This window comes from Cydia pomonella, unplaced genomic scaffold (genome assembly GCF_033807575.1).
Source record: "Cydia pomonella isolate Wapato2018A unplaced genomic scaffold, ilCydPomo1 PGA_scaffold_56, whole genome shotgun sequence".
In the NCBI taxonomy this organism is placed as follows: Eukaryota; Metazoa; Arthropoda; class Insecta; order Lepidoptera; family Tortricidae; genus Cydia; species Cydia pomonella.
The window spans coordinates 144,858-157,520 of record NW_026907889.1 but is presented as its reverse complement, the minus strand read 5'-3'; the positions used below and the strand labels follow the sequence as shown (position 1 = coordinate 157,520).

Sequence of the window (12,663 nt, the reverse complement as noted above, 5' to 3'; positions counted from 1 at the left end):
CAAATGAATTGCATACTAATTGAATGGGCTAGTGGTTTCTTTATTATGTATTTTATTCCAACAAAAACAGGTAAGGGAGTGGTAGATAATTTAAAGAATAGTCACTAGCCATGCAAAACTATTTTAATTTTGTTAAATGAAAGTGGAATCGAGCAGTAGATGTTAATTGATGTCGCCAACTCAATCGAGTCTACTCGTCGTAGATGTACATATTAAGTACCTTCAACCTTCATACTCATAGTAATAATTACAAAGGCGGTAGAAGACCATGGTGGATACATTTCTGAATAAGATCAGAATTTCTCAAGTATTGTGTTATTTTAATAAATGTAATGACAGAAGTAATTCAGATATAATATCATCTATTTTGTATAATATCATCTTTAGAAACAATAAAAAGGACTTTATTATTAATTATTTTAGTATGCAAAAGCTCAGACCATTAAACCTTTAAAAGGAAGAGATTAATCATAAGCCAAATAATTATTGATAATAATTGATCGGGACACCTCAGCTTGTTAGCTTGTTTATCAGATTTAATCGGATTGAAATGCAGACTGGAGCTACACTATGATCCCAAGAATCATAATCACAATTAGAATCAGATGTCATATAAGGAAGTTCGATATCTTTCTTGATTCATTTTAATATTGCCGTGAAATATCGTAGTGTTAAGGCTGCACTCGACGCCAATGACCTCGCGCGTGTGGGCGGAGCTTTATACCCCTCACCGCACCACCCACTGCAAAAGATCGAGCGCGCAGGGCTATGCGTTCGAAATAGAATATCGCTTGCTCGCGCGTGCAATGCAGCACAGGTCCGTCTAGCAATACGACTTGCCTCGCACTGCCTCCGCAGAGGGGGGTAATGGTAGGAATCTAGGCGGAATTTAGGCTTATTGTTTTTAGAAATTGAGGCATAGTTTTATGAAATTGCAAAAAGCAAGAAAACCAAATCATTTTATAGTGTCTTGTGAGAATGATTGTAAAGTTCCATATTTTTGCAGAAGTAATACCGATCTAACTGAAAGAAATATAGTTGTGTAAATTAAAATAGATTTCCAGAAAAATATATCGTTGGTCATATCTTGTAGATTGTTATATGTTTTTTGCTGCTCAGAAAGTATCAATGTTTAATATAAAATATGGTTCTGAATAACTTAGTTTTACGGTATTTTGCGGGAAGAGGAGCCTTAATTGTTTTATGTACGACTCCTACAGTAGCAATAGTCACAAGACAGATTTATCAAAGTCTTATTCGTTGCCGTATCGTCATAAGTCACTGTGGACACCTGTCCTGTGTGGTTCTTCACCAGTGCACTCGAAGCCGCTCTTTCTTGGGCGGTGTATGCTAGCCTGTAATGTGGATTTATCTTTAATGTTATTCTGTTCGCCCAACGACGTGTGACCATACGTCCATCCCTACGCTTCCTTGGCTCTTCCTTTCTTGGTTCGGCCTCGATAGCCGAAGAAACTAAGAACGCTATGGGTACTAACAGTGGATAACCTCGGTGATGTCGAGTTTGTCAAGAGTTGAAGCAGTTGCACCGTAGTAACGTTCAAGCTTTCTTCGCCAGCATCATATCTCAAATGCATCTGTCCTATGATGGGTTTCAGTTTCAATGGTCTTGGTTTCGGACATGTAAAGAATATGATCGAGAAACCAAGGCGCCCGCATTAGTCTGATCCTTGTTTTATGTTATTCCATATGCATATCCTGGCGAGTCGTTTCACCGCAGCTTTGGCCACATGAGCTCTTCTGATCACCTTTTAGTCGCAGATGCCATCATCACTTATTTAAAATACCAAGTAAACCAACAACTTGCCTCAAGATCGTGCAATTCATTGATTCTCTTAATTTTACAAGGAAGATCGACATGCATCATCTTCGTCTCATTTCTATTGATCATAAGGTATGGATCTGCATCCTGAAAATGGACTCATTACTGGCATACCCAATCTTTTGTAGCAGAACCGAAATTCATTTTCCACGGACACTTAACCTAATATAGTCATGTCATCTGCAAAACTGAGTTTATTGATTAGTTGGCCACCAACTTGGACATCACCCTCACAACCTTCCGATACTCATTGTCTATTCACAGATCTCAGTGAACAGTTGCACTCCTCGTTCAACTATAAAAGGATTACGTGTTACGGTATCCCCATTTCTCATAACTCTGAACATTTAACTCCAGTTAAAGAAATCAAAAGCCTTTGCGAATGCGAAGTCAATAAAGCGCAAAGCCTTAAAGAGTATACGCCGCACCCACTGTATTCTTTATTAATTGGCACACGTTGAGAATTTGCTACTGAGTACCCATCTATATGTCTCGCATGGTTGTTAAAGTTGTGAAGTGATTATTCGTGAATAAAAGAAACAGATTGGGTCAATTTGATGGACACAGCAGTTAAAACACTGTAGTGCGGAAGGCTGGCGATATTTTGCTTAATTTAAGATCTGATCGGAATGAGGAAGATGGATCGGTACCTCGGATGTACAGTATATGTATTGCTGTTTCTACCATCCTTAGCAGGACTGATGCATGTGCACGGGGATGTAATCAAAGAGTAAACATATCGAAAGCTGCCACGAAAAGCGGACTTACTGTGTTGCGTGCCGTTAAGCCTGAGGACACCACGTATATGACCCTTCGAAATCTTAAGTTTTTCAAATAGATAAGACGGCTGTTAATCGCGAATGACTCCAAAAAGCAATGATGCAAAGTGTAAGGTAGGTCTGGCAGACATATTTAATAGGTTATAACGGTTTAAAAATGGTGTGATGTGAGAACGGCAAGAAACAGAAAAGAAAAGCATTTTGAATGCGTTGAATTAATACCGAGGTACTCGCCAGCATCCACCCCCCAAAGGCGGTATCAGTATAGCTCAATTTAGACAGAATAAAGTGTGGCAAAAATGTTTATGCGTAAATCGACGTGAATAAAATCACGGACGCGATATAATACTTTAAGCCTATAAAACAGTTTAAAACAGTTGCTGCCAACTTGACTGTCCCAACATATTTAAACTAGATTATTTCACACCAGGCGCGATATAAACGCACCAGAGAATGATAAGAGGAATAAAAACCACTTTGCAAACAAACAAACAGAGTTCATTTTGACTCAATATCTGCTTCATAAATCGAAATGAACGGTAAGAAAAGGTGCCTTAAATATCACATCACTTGTTTTGGATTTAACGGTTCGAAGTGGGAGCCTGATTTGATACATCTATTGAATGTCCAATTAGCATAAAAAAAAGGAGTGTGGTCGAGTTGTAGATGGATTCTATTTTACATTCTCATTTGTGATTATACATATAAAAATAGCGTGATTCTCCCTTGGCTGGGGAGGGCTGCCGGACATGAAGTGGGTGCACCCAGAGATGGACATGTCAACAGTGGCCTTAATGGATAAGCGAATAGATTTAAAGCGAATACTTAACATAGTAGATTACTGCGAGTAATATACAGTAAAGAGAAGTAGTGGGAATTTAGGTTACATACACCCGTTCGGATAAGACGGCCGCATTTGTCTGTGTGGTAACTATCATTGCATACAAAAACGTATGTTCTTTTCGTTCTCGCGGTCGTCGCAGTGTTCAAAACAGTTACAGTTGTTTACGTCTGCTGTAGTAATAGTTGTGACACTTGAAGTGGTGAAATAGGTTATTATGTTAATAACGATGTCAAAAGAGCAAAGTGACAAAGTGACAGAGCGAATCACAGATGGTAGTTACAGATGGGATAAACCTATCGCGAACGGAGCTCTCACTGTTTAATAATACCGATATTTGATATCAGATCGCATTGCCACTCTCTGACACATGGGCCGCATGACGCGGTCTCTTCTCGTGACCTAAATTGCAACTAGAGACTGCTCGGAGCAATCGAGAACCGTACGCGCTGGAGTGTAAGATATAACATTGGTCATGGGTTGACGGAGAGACCAGTAATGGACCAAATATGACAGGTCGCAGCCGTGATCCCACTCAGCTTAGCTCAGACATCGATGGACGCTCACACCAGTTTCAGAATCCTGCTTTCAATCAGTTTAGCACGGAAATTGATCAGTATTCAGATCAGTCTTAGGATCCTGTTATTATTTGGCTCAGCACAAACATTGATGAATGCTCAGACCAGACTCAGAATCCTGTTCTTTATCAGCTCAAGACAGATCACTCACAATCACAACTCAACTCAGACCAGATGCACGATTGGATCGATCTCAGAAACGCAGTGTCTCAGCACATTTCTGTAACGTCATCAGAAATTGCACAAAGTCTCAGGCCGTGCCGATTCACGACGCAAAGGGTGAACCATGCGGTTCGAGAAAACACATTGTTATTCACAAGTGTTCTTATTATCTAGTTGTTGATTTATTTATATGTTTGCCTATAGACATCTAATTTCAATTAAGAGTAGCATTTTCTTTCTGGGCGGGAGTGTCGCCAACGTATTGCGAACCCGCTAATATTTGCCAACGTCATGGAGTAGATGGCGCTAGTAGTCACGTTTAACTTAAGTAACCGCTTCGAGGTTATTGGGATTTTTTGAGGGAAGGTGAGAGGGTAGATGAGAACGACAGTAGGAAAAAGGAGGTTGTGTGCGAACAGATCGACGCGGCAGTGATATTTGCTTTTAGATCAAGTCAAGAACGTTCTTATGGTGTTATTAGAATAATGATGTGTCTCTAGTATATTGTGACCAACGTTATCAGTACTCAGAGTGAACAGTGATCCAGTGAGGCTAATATGAACTTAAGGTAAACTTTGTGTGAGGAAAGGGGTCGCTATAAGGGGAGGTTTGGAGGCGACTATTAAGCTCAAGAAACCAGGTGGATAATCATGTGATACTCATGTTATATGTAGGTAATAAAGTCGGACACCAGCACAACTCATATCGTCATCTCACTAACATCCAGGCCTCGTATAGGTATGTAGTACATTTACATATCGCTTTCCAGTATCCGTAAAACCATTAGCTCATTCGATAGGTTAATAAGTATGGTGAGCTTGACGACAAAAGCCTATACTTGGTGAATTTAAATGCTTTAAAATCAGAAGCTCTACCGCGAACCCCGTTCGCCATGTTGCCTCCCTGTCACCCTTACGTACGAATTTACAAGTGCGACAGAGTCTGAGACACTCTTTAAAGCCTTCAGGTTTAAAAAAGTGATCGATACCCATGCTACTGACAAGAAAAGATTGATTCACCCTTACTATTTCAACTATTTATCTGACTTGCAATAAAATGCATACAAAATAATCACCATTAGCATTAACAAACCGATTCCCTGAGGAGTATCGGAATCTGTCTAAGGGCGAACCAGTCAGCCACAAAAGTCGACTGCATGAATTGGACCCAGTATTAGGCCCAGACGGACTGATACGTATGCGAGGACGGCTCAACGCAGCGCCAGTACTAGGGTTAGAGAAGCAGCCAATCATATTGGACGGGAGGCATCAAATAATTAGATTATTAATTGAACGCGCGCATAAGGAAGCTGGACATGCAAATAATGAACGAGTTGTGAATGATCTACGACAGCTCTACTGGATCATTCACCTACGGCCAACGGTGCGCATGGTGGCTGGCAAGTGCCGCCTATGCGTGTTAAGGAGAGCGCAACCAAAGGTGCCAGCAATGGGAGACTTACCGCTGGCTAGAATCCAGCCGTACAAGAGGCCATTCACGAACACGGCAGTGGATTTATTTGGACCATTAACAGTGACCATCGGACGAAGGCATGAAAAAAGATGGGTTGCATTGTTTACATGCTTAACAACGCGAGCCATACATCTGGAGATCGTCCATAGTCTCTCAACGGACTCGGCGATAATGGCTCTCAGGCGACTAGCGGCACGACGAGGATGGCCCGCAGTCATTTACAGGGACAATGCAACGAACTTCAGGGGAGCGGACGTCGAACTACGCAACGCCTACAAGGAGTGGTTACCAGCACTTCGAGAGTTCGGCGTACAACACAACGTCACATGGAAGTTTATTCCACCCGGTGCACCTAACCAAGGCGGAGCTTGGGAAAGATTAGTACGCTCCGTAAAGAACGCCCTAACAGCAACATTACACACAAAGGCACCCAAAGAAGAGTTGTTGCTGACCGTACTGGCAGAGGCAGAAAATACTGTCAACGCACGGCCACTGACCCATGTTTCAGTGGACCCGAGGGATGAGGAAGCGTTGACACCGGCTCATTTTCTCCTGGGAGGCTCAACGGGAGCTCCATCGACCGGACCGTGCGAGGAAGCGGATCGCAGGACTTGGCGGGCCAGCCAAGCTTTGGCCGACGACTTCTGGCGAAGATGGATACGGGAGTACCTGCCAACACTCGCACCGCGCCAATCATCAAATAACAGGGTCAGGCCAATCCAGAAGGGCGACTATGTAATAATAGTGGACGGAAACCTGCCGCGCAATGTGTGGCCACGCGGCATCGTCACCCGGGTGTACCCAGGACCGGATGGTGGAATACGATCGGCTGACGTTCAGACCCGAGGAGGCGTGTTCCGGAGGCCCGTCACAAAGTTGGCTGTCCTACCGTTGCAACAGGAGCAGTCGCAGGAGCGTCAGCGGGGGCAGACTGTTACGGACAGCATGGACCCCTGCCGAGACGAATGCTCGGACGGTACAGACCCGGGCCGGAAAGAATTGCCTAACGCGTAAAACTAAATAAAATGAAGTTAAGATTATCACCTATACACCACCATATTACAATAAATAGTTATAACCGAGCAAAGCTCGGTCGCCCAGGTACTTGTTAACTAAAACCGCGCGTGCCACTACCTGCAAAAAAAGGGTCCGGTCACTTTAACCGGTTATTGAATTACAACTCCTATGGTAATTGAAATAAGATTCAAAATGTACAAATGGAAAAATAATTTGCGATTTCTTGTGTGGTCCCTCTACGGTTACTGAGTGCCGGCGAGTCGAATGCTACCGAACCAGTCTAAAATGTGTCCTCGATATGCGTAACAAAGGCCCGGTATCGGAGAGCTCACTTTTTTATTGATATATATTTTCCAAGTTTGTAGTAGTAAATTATGTAATGAAAGAACTTTTTATTACTACAGTTAAAATGGCAAAAACGGAATCTTTATTCTTAGTTTTGTCACGATATTTAATCTGTTATACTATATTATTTGGAATTGGGTGTTTTTAGGGTTCCGTAGCCAAATGGCAAAAAACGGAACCCTTATAGATTCGTCATGTCCGTCTGTCTGTCCGATTATGTCACCGCCACTTTTTTCCGAAACTATAAGAGCTATACTGTTCAAACTTGGTAAGTAGATGTATTCTATGAACCGCATTACGATTTTTAAACAAAAATAGAATAAAAAACAATAAATTTTGGGGGTTCCCCATACTTAGAACTGAAACTCACAAAATCTTTTTTCATCAAACCCATACGTGTGGAGTATCTATATGGATAGGTCTTCAAAAATGATATTGAGGTTTCTAATATCATTGTTTTTCTAAACTGAATAGTTTGCGCGAGAGACACTTCCAAAGTGGTAAAATGTGTCCCCCCCCCCCCCCCGTAACTTCTAAAATAACAGAATGAAAAATCTAAAAAAAATATATGATTATACATTGCTATGCAAACTTCCACCGAAAATTGTTTTGAATGAGATCTAGTAAGTAGTTTTTTTAATACGTCATAAATGGTACGGAACCCTTCATGGGCGAGTACCTCCAACACTGTATCCATACAAGGGCAATATGTTGTCATGTCTAAACTGGTCGCTGGTGAGTTCTCTGATCAGTTCTTTATGGTTGTCTTTACTACTGAGGACCTTTACAGCTACGGGTAGTAGTTTCCATTCGCCTGCAGAGGAAAAAGCACTTTATTATGACGGAATAGGGTGTAAGTTAGGTTAATAACAAAAGGTATCATTTACAAACTTCTATAAAACTATGGATATTATGGATCGACAGAAATTACTAAATACGGGCATTTTTTTTTAATTTAATTAATATTACATTTAATTCAACCAAAGAATTGAAAACTGTGACATATCAATGTCATTTCGAACATCAATCGTCCGACATAGTATTTACGTTTAGTAACAAATGTACATACTCGTACTAAACACTAATCAATATGGAAAAATTAATAATTATTGATTATCTCCGAAATGGAGTTAATTACAATACCAGTGTTTTTGAGAAAGTTACTTAATTTAAGCTCAATAATGCACCCTTAAAGTTAACGGAAATCAAAAAAGTACCAAAAATTATGTATATAAATATAAGTGATTATCTTATCTGGTGTCGTGTACGTAAAGGAACATCAAGTTTTTCCAACTCTCGCTCGTAGCAATGCTGATCCGAACGGAACCGAGAACGCCCGAACTTTGCAATTTCCCCCCACTGTCTCTGGTACAGATTAAGCCAAGGTTCACGTTTACACGCCGCGTGTGATAGGCGTGGCGTTCAAAAGGTTAACTTCATTGTGGTTAAGTGCGTTTTTATTGTATTTTGTACTGTCTACATCTCGTTTTGTGGAATTTGTTTACCCTAACAAACTCACGTGATTGTACTGTTGCGGTCACAAGTATGCAATGTTGTATCTTGAAGTCATTGAAATGGGTAAAAATATTTTCACCACACCAACTGGACGGACCTCTTGATTGTTCAAAAACGAATGAGAAAGTTGCATTTTAGACACATGTGGGGCAAAGTAATCAGATGCAAATTTTGAGTTGTTTGCTTATTGTTACAGCTGTTTAAAAAATATCTTATATGTGTGTATGGCCCACTCACACATGCATAGCGTAGTTAATAAGTATTTTCCTATACACACCTCAGTCTTCAATAAATCGTAGCACAAGCAACACTCATTTGTATTATTCAAAAAACTGCAAGATCCAAAATCAACCTTATTACAATCACCATATGGTCCAAACCGAACCGGATAGCAACAAAGAAGTCTTTAGTTCGCCGGAGACCGAGAACAAAAGGACTGCATTCCAGAGCGATAAGGCGGCCGGCGACTGTTTTTTCATAGTGAATATTTTGTGATCTTTGCATTTAAATTGCAATACTTTGTTCTTTGCATTTACTTTGCAGTGTGCTTTGCAATCAAATAGCAAGTTATAGACATTATAAAGTGATTGGACATGACATGAAACATTTGAATGCAACTAAATAATATTATAAGATTGAACCTTTTCGTCGTTTATCTACGTGAAATTAAGTGAAACAAAATGTCAACTACGGAACAATTATTAAGTTTGTTACAAGATACAGCAAATATATTACAAAAAACGCAAACAAATCTCAAGAAATGTTCTAAAGCACGACTTACAAGGGGTTATCTCGAGTCGCGATTAAAAAATATAGAACATTACTGGAGTATATTTCAAGGTGCGCATCACGACCTTCTTAAGTGTACACCGACGGAAAGGCGAATGGACATACCTTATTTGGTTAATGAAGATTACTACATTCATGAAGATTTGTATTTTTGCTTGAGTGGCGATATAAAAGACATACTATCATCGTTTTCGAGTGGTAAATGCAATCATACTGCCACTGACAGTTCCATAACAGGAGATAAAGTGAAGTTACCTCGCGTACAGCCACCAGTTTTCAGTGGTAGTTATGAAGATTGGCCAACTTTTCAAGACATATTTGAGTCACTTATACACAATAACAGCTCGTTAACCAACGTTGTGAAGTTGCATTTTTTGAAAAATAGTGTCAGTGGCGAAGCACAAGCTTTACTTAAGCACATACAAGTAACAGACGCTAATTACGAAGAAGCTTGGAAGACTTTAAAGAATCGTTACGGAAACAAAAGAATAATTGTTAACGCTATCATGAAAAGATTATTCTCGCAGAAAAAATTATACTCGCAAACTGCTAACCAAATCAAATCACTTTTAGACACAACTACGGAGTGTTTGAACAGTCTAAGCAACCTTAAGGTATCCGTTGAATCCTGGGATCCCATGATAGTGCATTTGATTGTGTCGAAACTTGATACAGAGACTCATAAGGACTGGGAAGAATATTCCTTTAAGAGTACACCGGATGACTTACCGAAGTGGTCAGAATTGAGGACTTTTCTTGAAACCAAATTCCGTACTCTGGAATTTATACACCACACTACTTCGACAGCTCCCTCAAGTTCTCGACCGGCTACGCAGAAAACCTTCCATTTAACTTCGCCAGCTCCTTCTAATGTCCAAAGTAGCTTAAATACAACATCACCAGCGACTTCAATTAGAACATGCATCAAGTGTAACGACAATCACACGCTGAGTCACTGTAAGGATTTTGCAGGTATGGACGTAGCTGAAAGAAATGACTACGTGAAAACAAACAATTTATGCTATAACTGTCTGCTCAGCGGCCACTCCGTATTCAAGTGCCGTTTACCAACATCCTGTCAAATCTGTCATAAACGTCATCATTCCCTACTACATCACACAAAGAACGAGGATATAAAGGCACATCTTAATCAGATGGAAGAAAATAATGATGATGATAGTGATGATGTACCAAAAGAAGATAGAGAAAATGATATTACCATAGCAACGCACTTCATTACTAAAAAGACAGATGCTTTATTAGCTACAGCGCTTGTCCTGGTGAAAGGTGACAAGGGGCAAGTGCTCACACTACGGGCTTTAATTGATCAAGGTTCAGAAGCGAACTTCATCACGGAGAGAGCCGTGCAGATGATGAAACTACACAAGACACCTGTCAGGGGTTCAGCCACAGGACTGCAATCAATGAAGACCTCAGTTAACAGTATGGTACAGTGTGAGCTTCAGTCAAGATTTGACACTAATTTCAACCTAAACATCAATGCATTTGTCTTATCTACTCGAGTAACCACTGAGCTCCCATCAAAAGCACTCACCAACACTCACCACGCTTGGCAGCACCTTAACGGACTCGATCTGGCAGACCCGAACTACCATCAACCAGGTCGAGTAGACATGCTTCTAGGCGTTAAGGTCTATGCACAAATTTTACTGAATGGCTTAATCAAAGGTCCTCCAGGCTCACCGTGTACACAAAATACAAGCCTCGGATGGATTGTGTTCGGAGACGCTGAAGGCAATTCTTCAAAAAATATTGTTGTCATGCATCACAAATTCGACTTAGACCTTCTGGTAAAAAACATGTGGGAACTGGATTCAGCAGAAAAACCAGAACTTACAGCGGATGAGAAGCTTTGTGAATCGATTTATGCAAATACAACTACCAGAACAAAAGAAGGAAGATATGTAGTGAAACTCCCTACAAGAACAGATAAATTAAAGTCAACAGAAGGTCAAACAAGGGACATAGCACTAAGAAGATTCAAACAATTAGAACGAAAATTTGAGAAGGACAAAGAATTCAAAAGGGAATACACCAAGGTCATAGAAGAATATTCAACATTGAAGCACATGGAAGAAGTTCCAGACACGGAAATAGAAACCCCATCAGTGTATCTCCCACATCATGCTGTGATTAGGAACGACAAAAACACGAAAGTGAGAGCTGTGTTTGATGCTTCATCTAAAGGCACAAACAATATTTCACTCAATGAAGAGCTACTGGTGGGTCCACAGCTTCAAGAAGATTTAAGAAACATAATCATGAGATGGCGTATGAAGAAAATCTGCTTCGTTGCAGACATACAGAAAATGTATCGTCAAATTTTAGTTACCAAACAAGATGCAGATCTACAGCGTATACTTTGGCGCAAAAGTGCAGCAGACCCTATCAAAGAATACCGCCTGCTTCGTGTCACGTTTGGTACAGCATCTGCACCCTACTTAGCTGTGAAAACGTTACAAAGGGTCGCTGAAGACGAAGGAAAACATCATCCAGTAGCTGCAAAAACGATTAAAGAAGATTTCTACATGGATGACCTCATGTCTGGTCAAGATAACGTAGAAGACGCTGTAGATGTGGCGAAAAATGTAGCAAAAACTCTAAAAAACGGAGGATTTGATCTGCAGAAATGGTCGTCTAATAGCACCAACTTTTTAAAGCAATTCCCACCGGATGAGAGAAACAGTAATGTAAACATGGATATCAACCTGGATGGAACTGTACGTGCACTGGGTATCACTTGGAACATGGGTGAAGACAGTTTTCAGTACAAACTTGAACTACCCCAGCAGCCAAGCACTATTACAAAGAGAAATATACTAGCAGAAACGCAAAAACTGTTCGATCCTTTGGGATGGTTGGCACCAAGCATAATCAAGCCAAGATGCTTATCCAGAAACTTTGGTTGCATCGATCAAGTTGGGATGATGAAGTAGAACTTGAAATAAAAGAAGAATGGTTAAACATAAGACACAATTTTGAAAACTTAAAGAACGTTCATATACCAAGATGGCTGCACACCACTAAACTAAGACTAGATAAAACTACGATACACGGATTTTCTGATGCATCTACAAAAGCTTATGCAGCTGTCGCTTATTTAAGAGTAGAAACTGAAGAAGGTGATATCAAGACGAATATCATTGCTGCCAAAGTTCGTGTAAGTCCAGTGAAACCAGTATCTTTGCCACGATTAGAACTATGTGGCGCTGCGCTGCTGGCAAAGCTGCTTAAACAAATTAGAGAAGCCATGAGAATCCCTGAAAGTCAAGTGGTCGCATGGACAGACTCAACCATAGTTTT

At 40.6% G+C, this 12,663-nt stretch overlaps 2 protein-coding genes across 2 annotated transcripts; both read left to right on the top strand.

Moving 5' to 3' along the window:
• Window positions 1-5,397: 5,397 nt before the first annotated feature.
• Window positions 5,398-8,754, top strand: LOC133534095 (uncharacterized). Its single transcript, XM_061873184.1, has 2 exons — window positions 5,398-6,589; window positions 8,747-8,754. The coding sequence occupies exons 1-2, from the start codon at window positions 5,398-5,400 to the stop codon at window positions 8,752-8,754; spliced, it is 1,200 nt and encodes a 399-aa protein (XP_061729168.1).
• A 243-nt stretch (window positions 8,755-8,997) lies between these two features.
• LOC133534093 (uncharacterized) lies at window positions 8,998-12,434 on the top strand. The gene has a single exon (XM_061873183.1). The coding sequence runs from the start codon at window positions 9,231-9,233 to the stop codon at window positions 12,294-12,296; it is 3,066 nt and encodes a 1,021-aa protein (XP_061729167.1). The 5' UTR covers window positions 8,998-9,230; the 3' UTR covers window positions 12,297-12,434.
• The last annotated feature ends 229 nt before the right edge of the window (window positions 12,435-12,663 follow it).

Excerpts from the sequence above, each read along its gene's own strand:
- LOC133534095 (XM_061873184.1), top strand. The coding sequence starts at position 5,398 with ATGCGAGGACGGCTCAACGCAGCGCCAGTACTAGGGTTAGAGAAGCAG.
- LOC133534093 (XM_061873183.1), top strand. The coding sequence starts at position 9,231 with ATGTCAACTACGGAACAATTATTAAGTTTGTTACAAGATACAGCAAAT.